The sequence below is a fragment of the Entelurus aequoreus genome, linkage group LG17 (genome assembly GCF_033978785.1).
Source record: "Entelurus aequoreus isolate RoL-2023_Sb linkage group LG17, RoL_Eaeq_v1.1, whole genome shotgun sequence".
Classification (NCBI taxonomy): Eukaryota; Metazoa; Chordata; class Actinopteri; order Syngnathiformes; family Syngnathidae; genus Entelurus; species Entelurus aequoreus.
In genome coordinates, this window is record NC_084747.1 from 26146881 (window position 1) to 26167748 (window position 20868).

The following is a 20868-nucleotide window of genomic DNA, read 5'->3' on the forward strand; positions in this document are numbered from 1 at the left end:
GTAGCAGGCTGAGCACACAATTAAGCAGTGCAGTATGCGCAAAGTTTTACTTCTGCCACCAATTGTAGCGTCCAGAAGAAGTGCACACCAAGTCTGATGCTCTTTTTAAACTTATATTGAGCAACCTATACTAACACAGCTCAACTTATCTCGTTCCTTTCACACTCACGTTTATCCTCACTCCTCATTTACGCAACTCAAGAAGACAACATCAACTTCAGCAGGTCGTTACACTATATTCTTTAAACACAGCAACATGTGTACCACAAATTAAGCACACGGCTTTACCTTTACTTGGCAGTCCATGTCTTGTTGAAAACACGCCATTCGTCATCACCTTTTCTTTTTTTAGCGTCTCGGGGATAACCAGGCCGACCTGGCATCACTTGTCGCTGTGCGCCTTCACTAACAGGACATACGCCCATAAATAACACTTTTCAAAATAAAAGCAGCACAGTTGTATTGCACGCACGACATATATGTTTTTTTAAATTTATTTTGTAATTTGTGATTGCCGCTGCGCGCACGAGCATACGTCCACACGGAAGTCATACAAATAACGCTTTTCAAAACAAAAGCAGCACCGTTGTATTGCACACTCGAAATAGATACTTTTTTAAATTTATTTTGTAATTTATGATTGGCCTCACGCGGGCCGGACAGGGACGTACAAAGGGCCGGATGCGGCCCGCAGGCCGCAGAATGCCCAGGTCTGATCTAGAGACTTAAGTGTTGAAAGTAAAAAAATAAATAAATATATATATTAATTATTTTTAACACTTATGAGTGGGACCATTTTGGATCCCTGAGAATTTTAGTGGGATTTTTTTTTTTTAACTGTCATTGCTAAAAAAAAATAATAAAAAAAAAATCAATAACTGTTTTTACCATAAAACAGTGTTTTGAAATAACAAAAATAACAACATTTTTATGACCGAGACCCTTCTGGGTCCCTGGGACCAAACTTGAGGGGAGCCCTAAAGGTAAAAAAAAAATACAGTATGCTACAATACTAGGTGTTAGTATATTTAGTGTACAATAAAAAGATGTGTGATATGAAGTACAGTATACTACAATACTAGGTGTTAGTATATTTAGTGTACAATAAAAAAGATGTGATATGAAGTACAGTATACTACAATACTAGGTGTTAGTATATTTAGTGTACAATAAAAAAGATGTGATATGAAGTACAGTACAGTACACTACAATACTAGGTGTTAGTATATTTAGTGTACAATAAAAAAGATGTGATATGAAGTACAGTATACTACAATACTAGGTGTTAGTATATTTAGTGTACAATAAAAAAAGATGTGTGATATAAAGTACAGTATACTACAATACTCGGTGTTAGTATATTTAGTGTATAGTAAAAAATATGTTGTTGTTGTTTGTCTGCTTGCAGTTGACCAACTTGGAGAAGCTGGAAGAAACGAGTTCAAGAGGATCTTTGAAAGGCTGTGGTCAGTCACAGGGTTAATATATTCTTTTATAATATACAATGTGGTCTTCATCAAACTATGACACATATTTTCAATTGTTGACCAAAATGAAACCAGGACCAAAACTTTATGAATGAACTGATATTTGCTTGATGTCAATTAGTGGTCAACATGTACACAACAACATGTGATGTAGGAAGTATTGTTGGCAAACAGACATAGTACTTGTGCTTGTATAATTGTACTTTCTTGTAGTTGTACTACATGTAATAGTACTACTTGTAATATTTGATTGATGTCAGTTAGTGGTCAACATGTACACGACAACATGTGATGTGGGAATTATTGTTGGCAAACAGACATAGTACTTGGGCTAGTATAATTGTCCTTTCTTGTAGTTATATTACATGTAATAGTACTACTTGTGATATTTGATTGATTTCTACTACTAGTAACATCACTATGAGCCCGTTGACCTTCTAGAAACATACGCGGCAGCTCAGCTCGCTCGCAGTCCTTGAGGTGAAGGCTAAATAGCTTTTAGCGTAACGTTAGCTCACAGTGCGGTTTGTGTGTGTGTGCGTGTGGGTGTGTGTTACGGACAGCAAAGCCCTGTCTGTCTGAGTGAAAGACAAGCATTATTGACCTGCAGTTAACAACTAAGTTATTTCACTTTACCTTTTTCTGTGTTGATTGAGCTGTGTTGAAGCAGCAAAAAAGGACATTATGTTAAATGAAGAGTTTCCTGAAGCTGTCTCTGATAGTTTATATAATAATGTAACTGCATCATAAAGCCTACATGAACTCCATGGTGTTCAGGGATGAATAGTCTCTCCTATTGCTATTGTACAATTTTTTCAGCTATAGTTACATTAATCCTTAGTAATGTAGCAGCCTAGTTTTGAATAGCAGGGTCCCTGCTATCATATGTTGATAAAAATATAACATTTACACAATAAAAATCAACTACAGGCTTCCCAAATGCTGTAATAAATTGAGCATGATGAGTTGAGCATATGTCAGCATGTGGCCCCACTTTTAACTCGTTTTTTCAAACGCTAATTGCAAACGCTTACTTACAGTAAGTCATTAATTTGATTTAGTAAGTCATTATTTTGACTTAGTAAGTCATAATAATGACATACTTAGTATCTCAGGTAACTAGGACTGTTTTGTTTTTACTTTACGGAAAAAATATCGAGATATATATCGTATATCGCCATTCAGCAAATGGAGCGGAAAACACAATTGTAGGCTTCCTCACGCGGCGAAGCCGGCCTACTTCACCACAGTCTGTAGTCTATTGCCCCCCCCCCCCCTAATATTATTATCATTATTATTATTGTAATTATTATCAATATTATTGTCATCATTATTACTATTAATAATATTATTAATATAATTATCATTATTAATATTATTATCAACATATTTATTATTAATATTATTATTATTTATTATCTTTAAAATACAATTTAAATATTATTATTAGTATTCTTATTTTCTGTATGTATTCATATAATAAACACTTCCATAACCTCCTTTTGGTTGCTGACTTAATAACCTAAATACTTCTTTTTAAAAATGAAAAGTTTTTTTAAATAATGAATCGTAATGAATAAGAATCGCAATTTGGATGTGAATCGATTTTTTTGGAGCCACCCAAGCGAGTACTTGAAGGTGGAAATTATTTTCAAGTGATTGAATGTCTTGTTGTGCTGTCAAAGGAGGAAGTGTTGTGTTGGAGTCGGTGGGGGAAGACGATGAGTTGTTGGTAAACAAAAGTGAGGAAAAAATGGCCGCCAAGTCGTCAACGTCAGGAAGACGTAAACATTCTTTACCACAACAACTGGATCCTGCTGCAGACAGACCGGTCAGTACTTCTTCTCTACTCTCTCTACTACTTTGTGTACTACTGTGTCTACTACTTTGTCTACTACTGTGTGTACTACTTTGTCTACTACTGTGTGTACTACTTTGTCTACTACTGTGTCTACTACTTTGTCTACTACTGTGTCTACTACTTGGTCTACTACTTTGTGTACTACCGTGTCTACTACTTTGTCTACTACTGTGTCTACTACTTGGTCTACTACTTTGTGTACTACCGTGTCTACTACTTACTTGGTTTACTACTTTGTGTACTACTGTGTCTACTACTCTGTGTAGTGTGTCTACTACTGTGTCTGCTTCTTTGTCTACTACTGTGTCTACTACTTTGTCTACAACTTTGTCTGCTACTGTGTCTACTACTTTGTCTACTACTTTGTCTACTACTGTGTCTACTACTGTGTCTACTACTGTCTACTACTCTGTCTATTACTTTGTCTACAACTGTGTCTGCTACTGTGTCTACTACTTTGTTAACTACTGTGTCTACTACTGTGTCTACTACTCTGTCTACTACTCTGTCTACTACTCTGTCTACAACTTTGTCTGCTACTTTGTGTACTACTTTGTCTACTACTGTGTCTACTACTCTGTCTACTACTTTGTCTACAACTTTGTCTGCTACTGTATCTACTACTGTGTCTACTACTGTCTACTACTCTGTCTACTACTTTGTCTACAACTTTGTCTGCTACTGTGTCTACTACTTTGTCTACTACTTTGTCTACTACTGTGTCTACTACTGTGTCTACTACTGTCTACTACTCTGTCTATTACTTTGTCTACAACTGTGTCTGCTACTGTGTCTACTACTTTGTTAACTACTGTGTCTACTACTGTGTCTACTACTCTGTCTACTACTCTGTCTACAACTTTGTCTGCTACTTTGTGTACTACTTTGTCTACTACTGTGTCTACTACTCTGTCTACTACTTTGTCTACAACTTTGTCTGCTACTGTATCTACTACTGTGTCTACTACTGTCTACTACTCTGTCTACTACTTTGTCTACAACTTTGTCTGCTACTGTGTCTACTACTTTGTCTACTACTTTGTCTACAACTTTGTCTGCTACTGTGTCTACTACTTTGTCTACTACTTTGTGTACTACTGTGTCTATTACTGTGTCTACTACTGTCTACTACTCTGTCTACTACTTTGTCTACAACTTTGTCTGCTACTTTGTGTACTACTTTGTCTACTACGGTGTCTACTACTGTGTCTACCACCGTGTCTACCACTTTGTCTTGTATTTTGTCTACTACTGTGTCTACTACTTTGTCTACTACTGTGTCTACTACTGTGTCTACTACTGTGTATATTACTTTGTGTACTACTGTGTCTATAACTGTGTCTACTACTTGGTCTACTACTGTGTGTACTACTGTGTCTACTACTCTGTGTAGTGTGTCTACTATGTGTAGTGTGTCTACTACTGTGTCTGCTTCTTTGTCAACTACTGTGTCTACTACTGTGTCTACTAGTGTGTCTACCACTGTCTACTACTCTGTCTACTACTTTGTCTACTACTTTGTCTACTACTTTGTGTACTACTGTGTCTACTACTGTGTCTACTACGGTGTCTACTACGGTGTCTACAATTTTGTCTACAACTTTGTCTACAACTTTGTGTACTACTTTGTCTACTACGGTGTCTACTACGGTGTCTACTACTTTGTCTACTACTGTGTCTACTACTTTGTCTACTACTGTGTCTATTACTTTGTCTACTACTTTGTCTACTACTGTGTCTATTACTTTGTCTATTACTTTGTCTACTACTGTGTCTACTACTTTGTCTACTACTGTGTCTATTACTTTGTCTATTACTTTGTCTACTACTGTGTCTACTACTGTGTCTACTACTGTACACTACCGTTCAAAAGTTTGGGGTCACCCAAACAATTTTGTGGAATAGCCTTAATTTCTAAGAACAAGAATAGACTGTCGAGTTTCAGATGAAAGTTCTCTTTTTCTGGCCATTTTGAGCGTTTAATTGACCCCACAAATGTGATGCTCCAGAAACTCAATCTGCTCAAAGGAAGGTCAGTTTTGTAGCTTCTGTAACGAGCTAAACTGTTTTCAGATGTGTGAACATGATTGCACAAGGGTTTTCTAATCATCAATTAGCCTTCTGAGTCAATGAGCAAACACATTGTACCATTAGAACACTGGAGTGATAGTTGCTGGAAATGGGCCTCTATACACCTCTGTAGATATTGCACCAAAAACCAGACATTTGCAGCTAGAATAGTCATTTACCACATTAGCAATGTATAGAGTGTATTTCTTTAAAGTTAAGACTAGTTTAAAGTTATCTTCATTGAAAAGTACAGTGCTTTTCCTTCAAAAATAAGGACATTTCAATGTGACCCCAAACTTTTGAACGGTATTGTATCTACTACTGTGTCTACTACTGTGTCTACTACTGTGTCTTCTACTGTGTGTACTACTGTGTCTACTACTTTGTCTACTACTGTGTCTACTACTGTGTTTACTACTTTGTCTTCTACAAGTACATGTTCGTGTACTTTGTGTACAATTTACATCACTACCTCCAAGTACATGTTAGTGTACATTGTGTACTACTTATCCACTACCTCCAAGTACATGGTAATGTACGAGTACAAGTGGAGGACATACAACTACTACAGTACAAATAAAAGTATAACACATACAACTACTACAGTACAAGTACGAGTATAACACAGACAACTACTACAGTACAAGTACATGTATTACACATTCAACTACTACAGTCAGGTACAAGTGTATCACATACAAGGACTACAGTACAAGTACATGTATTACACATTCAACTACTACAGTACAAATATAAGTATAACACATAGAGGCACTACAGTACAAATATAACACATACTGTACAACTACTACAGTACAAGTACAAGTATTACACATTCAAGTACAATAGTACAAGTATAACACATACAAGTACTACAGTACAAGTATAACACATACAACTAATACAGTGCAAGTATAACACATACGAGTAGTACAGTACAAGTATAATATACTTTACAAGTACTACAGTACAAGTGTAATGTACTTGAGTACAGAGTGTGGGTGATGAATATCATGTAGTAGAGTACAAGTACTAGAGTACAGAGTGTAGGTGATGAATATCATGTACTAGAGTACAAGTACTAGAGTACAGAGTGTGGGTGATTAATATCATGTACTAGATACAAGTACTAGAGTACAGAGTCTGGGTGATGAATATCATGTACTAGAGTACAAGTACTAGAGTACAAGTACTAGAGTACAGAGTGTGTGTGATGAATATCATGTAGTAGAGTACAAGTCCTAGAGTACAGAGTGTGGGTGATGAATATCATGTACTATAGTACAAGCACTAGAGTACAGAGTGTGGGTGATGAACATCATGTACTATAGTACAAGTACTAGAGTACAGAGTGTGGGTGATGAATATCATGTACTAGAGTACAAGTACTAAAGTACAAGTACTAGAGTACAGAGTGTGGGTGATGAATATCATGTAGTAGAGTACAAGTACTGGAGTACAGAGTGTGGGTGATGAATATCATGTAGTAGAGTACAAGTACTAGAGTACAGAGTGTGGGTGATGAATATCATGTAGTAGAGTACAAGTACTAGAGTACAGAGTGTGGGTGATGAATATCATGTACTAGAGTACAAGTACTAGAGTACTGAGTGTGGGTGATAAATATCATGTACTAGAGTACAAGTACTAGAGTACAAGTACTAGAGTACTGAGTGTGGGTGATAAATATCATGTAGTAGAGTACAAGTACTAGAGTACAGAGTGTGGGTGATAAATATCATGTACTAGAGTACAAGTACTAGAGTACTGAGTGTGGGTGATAAATACCATGTAGTAGAGTACAAGTACTAGAGTACAGAGTGTGGGTGATGAATATCATGTAGTAGAGTACAAGTATTAGAGTACAGATGATGAATATAATGCAACAATCATGGGAAGATGGACACTAATGATTATGCAAATGCGATGATAACAAAGAAGGAGTGTGTTGCTGACACTATAAGAATAACAACATGGAGTTTATGACTACAGACTGTTTGACTAAACAGTGAAGAAAGTATTAAGAATCAATCAATAATCAATATGAGCTAATAATGCGGACATGTCAAATATGACTTTTGATTTGCTTTCATGTTGCAGGAATATTCCATCATCAGGAAATCTGCACGCTCGCTGAGTACGGTTCAAGTGGAGTCGCCATGGCGACTGGCCCAGCCATCTATTATCTCCAACATCGTGCTGATGAAAGGACAAGGAAAGGTGAGTGAATACATGAATTCATCTTCTATAATTACAGTACATGTCAAGGAAGGGTGAGTGAATACATGGATTTGTCTTCTATAATGACATGCCAAAGAAAGGTGAGTGAATACATGGATTTGTCTTCTATAATGACATGTCAAGGAAGGATGAGTGAATACATGAATTCATCTTCTATAATGACATGCCAAGGAAGGGTGAGTGAAAACATGAATTCCTTTTCTATAATGACATGTCAAGGAAGGGTAAATTAATACATGAATTCATCTTCTATAATGACATGCCAAGGAAGGGTGAGTGAATACATGAATTCATCTTCTATAATGACATGTCAAGGAAGGGTGAGTGAATACATGAATTCATCTTCTATACTTACATGCCAAGGACAGGTGAGTGAATACATGAATTCCTTTTCTATAATGACATGTCAAGGAAGGGTAAATGAATACATGAATTAATCTTCTATAATGACATGCCAAGGAAGGCTGAGTGGAATACATGAATTCATCTTCTATAATGACATGTCAAGGAAGGGTGAGTGAATACATGAATTCATCTTCTATAATGACATGTCAAGGAAGGGTGAGTGAATACATGAATTCATCTTCTATAATGACATGTCAAGGAAGGGTAAATTAATACATGAATTCATCTTCTATAATGACATGCCAAGGAAGGGTGAGTGAATACATGAATTCATCTTCTATAATGACATGTCAAGGAAGGGTGAGTGAATACATGAATTCATCTTCTATACTTACATGCCAAGGACAGGTGAGTGAATACATGAATTCCTTTTCTATAATGACATGTCAAGGAAGGGTAAATGAATACATGAATTTATCTTCTATAATGACATGCCAAGGAAGGCTGAGTGGAATACATGAATTCATCTTCTATAATGACATGTCAAGGAAGGGTGAGTGAATACATGAATTCCTTTTCTATAATGACATGTCAAGGAGGGGTAAATTAATACATGAATTAATCTTCTATAATGACATGCCAAGGAAGGCTGAGTGGAATACATGAATTCATCTTCTATATTGACATGTCAAGGAAGGGTGAGTGAATACATGATTTCATCTTCTATAATGACATGCCAAGGAAGGGTGAGTAAATACATGAATTCATCTTCTATAATGACATGCCAAGGACGGGTGAGTGAACACATTAATTCCTCTTCTATAATGACATGCCAAGGAAGGGTGAGTGAATACATGAATTAATCTTCTATAATGACATGTCAAGGAAGGGTGAGTGAATACATGAATTCATCTTCTATAATGACATGCCAAGGAAGGCTGGTTGAATACATGAATTCATCTTCTATATTGACATGTCAAGGAAGGGTGAGTGAATACATTAATACATTTTCTATAATGACATGTTAAGGAAGGGTAAATTAATACATTAATTCATCTTCTTTAAAGACATGCCAAGGAAAGGTGAGTGAATACATGAATTAATCTTCTATAGTGACATGTCAAGGAAGGGTGAGTGAATACATGAATTCCTTTTCTATAATGAGATATCAAGGAACGGTAAATGAATACATGAATTCATCTTCTATAATGACATGCCAAGGAAAGGTGAGTGAATACATGAATTAATCTTCTATAATGACATGCCAAGGAAGGCTGAGTGAATACATTAATTCATCTTCTATATTGACATGTCAAGGAAGGGTGAGTGAATACATTAATTCATTTTTTATAATGACATGTTAAGGAAGGGTAAATTAATACATTAAATAATGTTCTTTAATGACATGCCAAGGAAAGGTGAGTGAATACATTAATTAATCTTCTATAATGACATGCCAAGAAAGGCTGAGTGAATACATGAATTCATCTTCTATATTGACATGTCAAGGAAGGGTGAGTGAAAACATGAATTCCTTTTCTATAATGACATGTCAAGGAAGGGTAAATGAATACATGAATTCATCTTCTATAATGACATGCCAAGGAAAGGTGAGTGAATACATGAATTCATCTTCTTGAATGACATCCTTCTTGAATAAAACTTTATAAAACAGGTACACACGTCCTTCTTTAATAAAACGTTCCTGTCATTGTCCAGGGTCTGGGGTTCAGTATTGTTGGTGGTCAGGATTCAGCACGCGGCCAAATGGGGATTTTTGTCAAGACCATTTTCTCCCACGGCGCCGCAGCAGCGGACGGACGACTGAAAGAAGGTAAAGTTTGTCTTCAACCTTCACAATGTTTGTCTTTTTTTCATGCTTTCTAACATACTAAATCATACTTGTGTGAACATCCAAACATTCTCATATATTACATACTACACCAAAAATATGTTTCAACTTATATTCAATTGAATAGACTGCAAAGACAAGATATTTAACGTTCGAACTGGAAAACTTTTATTTTTTTGCAAATATTAGCTCATTTGGAATTTGATGCCTGCAACATGTTTCAAAAAAGCTGGCACAAGTGGCAAAAAAGTGGAGGAATGCTCATCAAACACTTATTTGGAACATCCCACTGGTGAACAGGCTAATTGGGAACAGCTGGGTGCCATGATTTGGTATAAAAGCAGCTTCTATGAAATGCTCAGTCATTCACAAACAAGGATGGAGCGAGGGTCACCACTTTGTCAACAAATGCCTGAGCAAATTGTTTAAGAACAACATTTCTCAACCAGCTATTGCAAGGAATTTAGGGATTTCACCATCTACGGTCCGTAATATCATCAAAAGGTTCAGAGAATCTGGAGAAATCACTGCACGTAACATTGAATGCCTGTGACCTTGAATCCCACACATCAGTGTGTAAAGGATATCACCACATGGGCTCAGGAACACTTCAGAAATCCACTGTCAGTAACTACAGTTCGTCGCTACATCTGTAAGTGCAAGTTAAAACTCTACTATGCAAAGCCAAAGCCATTTATCAACAACACCCAGAAACACCGCCGGCTTTGCTGGGCTCGAGCTCTTCTGAAATGGACTGATGCAAAGTGGAAAAGTGTATTGTGGTCTGACAAGTCCACATTTCCAATTGTTTTTGGAAACTGTGGACGCCGTGTCCTCTAGAACAAAGAGGAAAAGAACCATCCGGATTGTTCTAGGCGCAAAGTTGAAAAGCCAGCATCTGTGATGGTATGGGGGTGTGTTTGTGCCCAAGACATGGGTAACTTACACATCTGTGAAGACGCCATTAATGCTGAAAGGTATATATAGGTTTTGGAGCAACATATGTTGCCATCCAAGCAACGTTATCATGGACGCCCCTGCTTATTTCAGCATGACAATGCCAAGCCACGTGTTACAACAGCGTGGCTTTGTAGTAAAAGAGTGCGGGTACTAGACTGGCCTGCCTGTAGCCCAGACCTGTCTCCCATTGAAAATGTGTGGCGCAATATGAAGCCTAAAATACCACAACGGAGACCCCCGGACTGTTGAACAACTTAAGCTTCAGCAAGAATGGGAAAGAATTCCACTTCAAAAATGTGTCTCCTCAGTTCCCAAACGTTGACTGAGCGTTGTTAAAAGGAAAGGCCATGTAACACAGTGGTAAAAATGCCCCTGTGACAACGTTTTTGCAATGTGTTGCTGCCATTAAATTCTCGGTTAATGATTATTTGCAAAATAATTATTTCCATTGTAAATGAATGGGCCATTTTTCAAACTTCCACAACTCCCACATTTCTCACCCAATTGGAACCGTTCCACTTTCAACACCTTCCACTCACCGTTGACGAACAAACTACCATTTTCCAAGTTGAAAAAAATTCCAGGAATTCCCAGTATTCCCGGTTCTCCCAAGCCCTATTTCCACCCCTTGCGGGAAAGTTTTCACAGTCCACATTTTTCAACCGTTTTTGACCATTCCACCTTCAGAACTTTCCTCTTATTTGGGTCAACAAAACTACCATTCTTCTTTTTGGTTTTCTCGAAATTCCAGGAATTCCGAATTTAAACTACGTCAACATTTTTCAACCATTTTGAAAAATTCCAATACCAACCAATTCATATCATCTAGGACAATTTTTGCATTACCTACTGTAAATGTTCAAAAATTCCCGTTTTTCCCTGAAATTCCCATTCAAATGAATGGACGTATTCATAGTTCTACAACGCCCTAAATTCTCAAAATGTTGCGTAACTTTTTACCCGATTCCAAAATTTACCATCCACCCACACTACTCTTCACATTTGTCGAACGCAAAACATCTTTTCACTTTTCCAAAATTCCCAGTTTTCCCAGGATTTTTGATCATTTTCTCCCTATTGACAATGAATGGGCGATATATAAACTTCTCCATATCCCACCATTCTCACCTGATTTGAACCGTTCCAACATTCAAAATATGAAAATATTATATGTTATTATGAATGTGGCGGATACTACATTACATATATACTTAGTGTGTATGTACAGTAAAACATTCATTGAGGTTTTTGGATGTTTTTTAGAGCGCTTTATAGGCGGAATAGGTCGACTCTCATTGGCTTTATTGTTAGCTGACTTTTGCTAACTTTTATTGACGAGTTAGAATGCATAAAAAAGAAAAATATATGTGCACTTGTCTTCCATAAGGATTGCAAATGATAGACACAATTCCCCCCTAAAAAATGCTGCTCCCCTTAAAGTATCAACAGTGCCGGATTGTTACACATCAACTTATCATTTTTTATATTCATTGTGTCAAAGCTGACCAAAACTCTTCTACAATGCATCCGGAAAGTATTTACAGTGTTTCACTTTTTACACAATTTATGTTATAGATTGAAAAAACAAAAACATTTCTTCACTATGTCATTATGGGGTATTGTGTGTAGAATTTTGAGGACAAAAATAATGTATTGCATAAGGTTGTAACATAACAGGGGAAAAAGTGAAGCGCTTTGAATACTTTTTTTGGTCAATGATTCTGATATTCTAGCTGTGCTTTTGAAAATAAGTACCAAGTATTTGATGTTTTATTGTGTGTTGCTGCACAGGAGATGAGATTCTGGAAGTAAACGGAGAGTCTCTTCAGGGGCTGACGCACCAACAAGCCATCCAGACATTCAAGGTTCCTCTCAGTTATGACGTCCAGTACAGCAGTGCCTCGAGCAGCAGTCTCATTTTCACTATTAATCAAACAAAATATATAAAATGACTGAATTGCAGCTAACACAAACTATCCAAACGCCCAAAGCTATTTTATTATTTTCAAAAAATATATATAAATATGTTTGGGTTTTTTTCAAATTTTAAATCAATTAAAATATATATATATACATACTGTCGTTATACAGTGGTCAATTCCGGAGTAGAGCGGAATATATGTTAGGTTAGGAAAAAACACAAGAGGTTCTATCATCCCTACAAGCCTGTTTCGCAGGTTTCCCTGCTCGTCAGGGGATTTTATATAATAAAAAATCTGCGAAACAGGCTTGTAGGGATGATATAGCCTCTTGTGTTTTTCCTATATATATATATATATATATATATATATATATATATATATATATATATATATATATATATATATATTTATATGTGTATATATGTATTTATATATATATGTGTGTATATACATATATATATATGTGTGTATATACATATATATATATACATATAAATATATATATATATTTATACATATACATACGTATATATATATATATATATGTGTAATATACATATATATATATATGTGTATATATATGTATATGTGTATATATGTATATGTGTATATATATGTATATGTGTATATATATGTATATGTGTATATATGTATGTATATATATATATATATATATATATATATATATATATATATATATATATATATATATATATATATATATATATATATATATATATATATATATATATATATATATATATATATGTAATTTAAAAGTATATATTTTAATACAAAAAAGGTTTTGTGTTGTTAGCTAATAATAGTGATTTGGATATATATACATATATATGTACCGGTGTATATATAAATTAAAAAAATAGTAATAAATAAAAGCTAATACGCGTGCATGTGTTACGTACATAGGCTTAAAATACATTGTTAGCGCCCTCTAGGCATCTTTGTGAATGTTGCAAGCGGCCCCTTTCACTGGCGCTTGGGGCCCAAACAGAACAACTTTAACATGTTAACATGCCTTTTAAGAATAGAAACAAACTTTTACTTAATACATACTATGTTACCTATAAGCTAATGCTACCAATAAGCTAATGTTACCTATAAGATAATCCTACCTATAAGATAAGGCTACCTATAAGCTAATGCTACCTATAAACTAATCTTACCTATAAGCTAATGCTACCAATAAGCTAATGCTACCAATAAGCTAATGCTACCTATAAGCTAATGCTACCAATAAGCAAATACTACCAGTAAGCTAATGCTACCTATAAGCTAATGCTATCAATAAGCTAATACTACCAATAACCTAATGCTACCTATAAGCTAATGCTAGTTATAAGTAAATGCCACTTTTAGACTAATGCTACCAATAAGTTTACTTTAAGCTAAAGATAGCTGTAAGATAATGTTACCATCCATCCATCCATTGTCTACCGCTTGTCCCTTATAATCTAATGTAAGACTGGAGTAAAACCGGATGTTTAGGGGTGGATCTTACTGTGACATTCCCTCCGCCAACTGGTGGTGTGGGGCCTCGCGACTCCAATTCATGCTAGCAACTTGAAGCAAGAAAATACGTTGAGGTGCTACTGTTTGTACACACGTTATCTGAAAATAGGTTGAAAGGTACTACTGTTTGTACACACGTTATCTGAAAATAGGTTGAGGTACTACTGTTTGTACACACGTTATCTGAAAATAGGTTGAGGTACTACTGTTTGTACACACGTTATCTGAAAATAGTTTGAAAGGTACTACTGTTTGTACACACATTATCTGAAAATAGGTTGAGGTACTACTGTTTGTACACACGTTATCTGAAAATAGGTTGAGGTACTACTATTTGTACACACGTTATCTGAAAATAGGTTGAAAGGTACTACTGTTTGTATACACGTTATCTGAAAATAGGTTGAGGTACTACTGTTTGTATACACGTTATCTGAAAATAGGTTGAGATACTACTGTTTGTACACACGTTATCTGAAAATAGGTTGAGGTACTACTGTTTGTACACACGTTATCTGAAAATAGGTTGAAAGGTACTACTGTTTGTACACACGTTATCTGAAAATAGGTTGAGGTACTACTGTTTGTACACACGTTATCTGAAAATAGGTTGAGGTACTACTGTTTGTACACACGTTATCTGAAAATAGGTTGAAAGGTACTACTGTTTGTACACACGTTATCTGAAAATAGGTTGAGGTACTACTGTTTGTATACACGTTATCTGAAAATAGGTTGAGGTACTACTGTTTGTACACACGTTATCTGAAAATAGGTTGAGGTACTACTGTTTGTACACACGTTATCTGAAAATAGGTTGAGGTACTACTGTTTGTACACACGTTATCTGAAAATAGTTTGAAAGGTACTACTGTTTGTACACACATTATCTGAAAATAGGTTGAGGTACTACTGTTTGTATACACGTTATCTGAAAATAGGTTGAGGTACTACTGTTTGTATACACGTTATCTGAAAATTGGTTGAGATACTACTGTTTGTACACACGTTATCTGAAAATAGGTTGAGGTACTACTGTTTGTACACGTTATCTGAAAATAGGTTGAAAGGTACTACTGTTAGTACACACGTTATCTGAAAATAGGTTGAGGTACTACTGTTTGTATACACGTTATCTGAAAATAGGTTGAGGTACTACTGTTTGTACACACGTTATCTGAAAATAGGTTGAGGTACTACTGTTTGTACACACGTTATCTGAAAATAGTTTGAAAGGTACTACTGTTTGTACACACATTATCTGAAAATAGGTTGAGGTACTACTGTTTGTACACACGTTATCTGAAAATAGGTTGAGGTACTACTATTTGTACACACGTTATCTGAAAATAGGTTGAGGTACTACTATTTGTACACACGTTATCTGAAAATAGGTTGAAAGGTACTACTGTTTGTACACACGTTATCTGAAAATAGGTTGAGGTACTACTGTTTGTATACACGTTATCTGAAAATAGGTTGAGATACTACTGTTTGTACACACGTTATCTGAAAATAGGTTGAGGTACTACTGTTTGTACACACGTTATCTGAAAATAGGTTGAAAGGTACTACTGTTTGTACACACGTTATCTGAAAATAGGTTGAAAGGTACTACTGTTTGTACACACGTTATCTGAAAATAGGTTGAGGTACTACTGTTTGTATACACGTTATCTGAAAATAGGTTGAGATACTACTGTTTGTACACACGTTATCTGAAAATAGGTTGAGATACTACTGTTTGTACACACGTTATCTGAAAATAGGTTGAGGTACTACTGTTTGTACACACGTTATCTGAAAATAGGTTGTAAGGTACTACTGTTTGTACACACGTTATCTGAAAATAGGTTGAGGTACTACTGTTTGTACACACGTTATCTGAAAATAGGTTGAGGTACTACTGTTTGTTCACACGTTATCTGAAAATAGGTTGAGGTACTACTGTTTGTACACACGTTATCTGAAAATAGGTTGAAAGGTACTACTGTTTGTACACACTTTATCTGAAAATAGGTTGAAAGGTACTACTGTTTGTACACACGTTATCTGAAAATAGGTTGAGGTACTACTGTTTGTATACACGTTATCTGAAAATAGGTTGAGATACTACTGTTTGTACACACGTTATCTGAAAATAGGTTGAGATACTACTGTTTGTACACACGTTATCTGAAAATAGGTTGAGGTACTACTGTTTGTACACACGTTATCTGAAAATAGGTTGTAAGGTACTACTGTTTGTACACACGTTATCTGAAAATAGGTTGAGGTACTACTGTTTGTACACACGTTATCTGAAAATAGGTTGAGGTACTACTGTTTGTTCACACGTTATCTGAAAATAGGTTGAGGTACTACTGTTTGTACACACGTTATCTGAAAATAGGTTGAAAGGTACTACTGTTTGTACACACTTTATCTGAAAATAGGTTGAAAGGTACTACTGTTTGTACACACGTTATCTGAAAATAGGTTGAAAGGTACTACTGTTTGTACACACGTTACTCAGAAAATAGGTTGAAAGGTACTACTGTTTGTACACACGTTATCTGAAAATAGGTTGAGGTACTACTGTTTGTACACACGTTATCTGAAAATAGGTTGAAAGGTACTACTGTTTGTACACACGTTATCTGAAAATAGGTTGAGGTACTACTGTTTGTACACACGTTATCTGAAAATAGGTTGAAAGTTACTACTGCTTGTACACACGTTATCTGAAAATAGGTTGAAAGGTACTACTGTTTGTACACACATTATCTGAAAATAGGTTGAGGTACTACTGTTTGTACACACGTTATCTGAAAATAGGTTGAAAGGTACTACTGTTTGTACACACGTTATCTGAAAATAGGTTGAGGTACTACTGTTTGTACACACGTTATCTGAAAATAGGTTGAGGTACTACTGTTTGTACACACGTTATCTGAAAATAGGTTGAGGTACTACTGTCTGTACACACGTTATCTGACAATAGGTTGAAAGGTACTACTGTTTGTACACACGTTATCTAAAAATAGGTTGAGGTACTACTGTTTGTACACACGTTATCTGAAAATAAGCTGAGGTACTACTGTTTGTACACACGTTATCTGAAAATAGGTTGAAAGGTACTACTGTTTGTACACACGTTATCTGAAAATAGGTTGAAAGGTACTACTGTTTGTACACACGTTATCTGAAAATAGGTTGAGGTACTACTGTTTGTACACACGTTATCTGAAAATAGGTTGAGGTACTACTGTTTGTACACACGTTATCTGACAATAGGTTGAAAGGTACTACTGTTTGTACACACGTTATCTAAAAATAGGTTGAGGTACTACTGTTTGTACACACGTTATCTGAAAATAAGCTGAGGTACTACTTTTTGTACACACTTTATCTGAAAATAGGTTGATGTACTACTGATGTAGCGTGCATACACACACAACATCAACATGACAACACACATCCATCCAGGAAAAAGCTGTTGTAGCGTGCATACACACACGCGACATCACCGTGATTTATTAGTACATCCTTGTTCTGCATGTGTTTATGAATACATCATAGTTCAACATGTATTTATGTATATATCATAGTTCATGTATTTATGAATATATCACAGTTATATAATAATAATAGTAACATATTTCTCCCAGCAACTGAAGAGAGGCGTGGTCTCCTTGACCATCCGGACTCGCCTGCGTAGTCCCAGTCTGACGCCGTGTGCCACGCCCACCTTGCCGAGCCGCTCCAGTTCGCCCAACTCCAGCGCCAGCCACAGTTCCAACCTCCATGCGGGCCCAGAGGAGTCCGAGGGCAGACCGGGTCCCGGTCCAAAGGATTGCATCATCATGGAGGTCACGCTGGATAAAGGTAAGGTCTCTACATTACACACCCTGATGTTCACAGAGTACCATTGTGTATTTAGTACTTGACTAAGTAGTCGGTATAGATAAAGGTTAGGTCTCTACATTATACACCCTGATGTCCACATAGTACCATTGTGTACTTAATACTAGACTAAGTAGTCGGTATGGATAAAGGTTAGGTCTCAACATTTCACACCTTGATGTCCACAGAGTACCATTGTGTACTTTGTACTAGACTAAGTAGTCGGTATGGATAAAGGTTAGGTCTCGACATTACACACCCTAATGTCCACAGAGTACCATTGTGTACTTAGTACTAGACTAAGTAGTCGGTATGGATAAAGGTTTGATCTCAACATTACACACCCTAATGTCCACAGAGTACTATTGTGTATTTAGTACTAGACTAAGTAGTCTGTATGGATAAAGGTTAGGTCTCTACATTACGCACCCTAATGTCCACAGAGTACCATTGTGTACTTTGTACTAGACTAAGTAGTCGGTATGGATAGAGGTTAGGTCTCGACATTACACACCCTGATGTTCACAGAGTACCATTGTGTATTTAGTACTAGACTAAGTAGTAGGTATGGATAGAGGTTAGGTCTCGACATTACATACCCTGATGTTCACAGAGTACCATTGTGTACTTTGTACTAGACTAAGTAGTCGGTATGGATAGAGGTTAGGTCTCGACATTACACTCCCTGATGTTCACAGAGTACCATTGTGTATTTAGTACTAGACTAAGTAGTCGGTATGGATAAAGGTTAGGTCTCGACATTACACACCCTAATGTCCACAGAGTACCATTGTGTATTTAGTACTAGACTAAGTAGTCGGTATGGATAGAGGTTAGGTCTCGAAATTACACACCCTGATGTTCACAGAGTACCATTGTGTATTTAGTACTAGACTAAGTAGTCGGTATGGATAGAGGTTAGGTCTCGACATTACATACCCTGATGTTCACAGAATACCATTGTGTATTTAGTACTAGACTAAGTAGTCGGTATGGATAAAGGTTAGGTCTCGACATTACACACCCTAATGTCCACAGAGTACCATTGTGTATTTAGTACTAGACTAAGTAGTCGGTATGGATAAAGGTTAGGTCTCGACATTACACACCCTAATGTCCACAGAGTACCATTGTGTACTTAGTACTAGACTAAGTAGTCGGTATGGATAAAGGTTAGGTCTCGACATTACACACCCTGATGTTCACAGAGTACCATTGTGTATTTAGTACTAGACTAAGTAGTCGGTATGGATAAAGATTAGGTCTCGACATTACACACCCTGATGTTCACAGAGTACCATTGTGTATTTAGTACTAGACTAAGTAGTCTGTATGGATAAAGGTTAGGTCTCGACATTACACACTCTGATGTCCACAGAGTACCATTGTGTATTTAGTACTGGACTAAGTAGTCGGTATGGATAAAGGTTAGGTCTTAACATAACACACCCATTGTGTATTTAGTACTAGACTAAGTAGTCGGTATGGATAGAGGTTAGGTCTCGACATTACACACCCTGATGTTCACAGAGTACCATTGTGTATTTAGTACTAGACTAAGTAGTAGGTATGGATAGAGGTTAGGTCTCGACATTACACTCCCTGATGTTCACAGAGTACCATTGTGTATTTAGTACTAGACTAAGTAGTCGGTATGGATAAAGGTTAGGTCTCGACATTACACACCCTAATGTCCACAGAGTACCATTGTGTATTTAGTACTAGACTAAGTAGTCGGTATGGATAGAGGTTAGGTCTCGAAATTACACACCCTGATGTTCACAGAGTACCATTGTGTATTTAGTACTAGACTAAGTAGTCGGTATGGATAGAGGTTAGGTCTCGACATTACATACCCTGATGTTCACAGAATACCATTGTGTATTTAGTACTAGACTAAGTAGTCGGTATGGATAAAGGTTAGGTCTCGACATTACACACCCTAATGTCCACAGAGTACCATTGTGTATTTAGTACTAGACTAAGTAGTCGGTATGGATAAAGGTTAGGTCTCGACATTACACACCCTAATGTCCACAGAGTACCATTGTGTACTTAGTACTAGACTAAGTAGTCGGTATGGATAAAGGTTAGGTCTCGACATTACACACCCTGATGTTCACAGAGTACCATTGTGTATTTAGTACTAGACTAAGTAGTCGGTATGGATAAAGATTAGGTCTCGACATTACACACCCTGATGTTCACAGAGTACCATTGTGTATTTAGTACTAGACTAAGTAGTCTGTATGGATAAAGGTTAGGTCTCGACATTACACACTCTGATGTCCACAGAGTACCATTGTGTATTTAGTACTGGACTAAGTAGTCGGTATGGATAAAGGTTAGGTCTTAACATAACACACCCATTGTGTATTTAGTACTAGACTAAGTAGTCGGTATGGATAGAGGTTAGGTCTCGACATTACACACCCTAATGTCCACAGAGTACCATTGTGTACTTTGTACTAGACTAAGTAGTCAGTATGGATAAAGGTTAGGTCTCGACATTACACACCCTAATGTCCACAGAGTACCATTGTGTATTTAGTACTAGACTAAGTAGTCGGTATGGATAAAGGTTAGGTCTCTACATTACACACCCTAATGTCCACAGAGTACCATTGTGTATTTAATACTAGACTAAGTAGTCGGTATGGATAAAGGTTAGGTCTTAACATAACACACCCATTGTGTATTTAGTACTAGACCAAG

At 36.4% G+C, this 20868-nt stretch overlaps 1 protein-coding gene across 4 annotated transcripts in view; it reads left to right on the top strand.

The window, feature by feature from the left end:
• Positions 1-20868, top strand: part of pdzd2 (PDZ domain containing 2) — a 138322-nt gene that overhangs the window by 72007 nt on the left and 45447 nt on the right. For 3 of the 4 annotated variants that reach the window (XM_062025386.1, XM_062025387.1, XM_062025389.1), the window contains 6 exons: positions 1409-1478; positions 3173-3318; positions 7519-7638; positions 9724-9838; positions 12608-12681; positions 17919-18135. In XM_062025386.1, the coding sequence (XP_061881370.1) occupies positions 1409-1478; positions 3173-3318; positions 7519-7638; positions 9724-9838; positions 12608-12681; positions 17919-18135 (742 nt within the window). The remainder of the gene's footprint in view (positions 1-1408; positions 1479-3172; positions 3319-7518; positions 7639-9723; positions 9839-12607; positions 12682-17918; positions 18136-20868) is intronic. The other variant, XM_062025388.1, reaches the window with a different exon arrangement.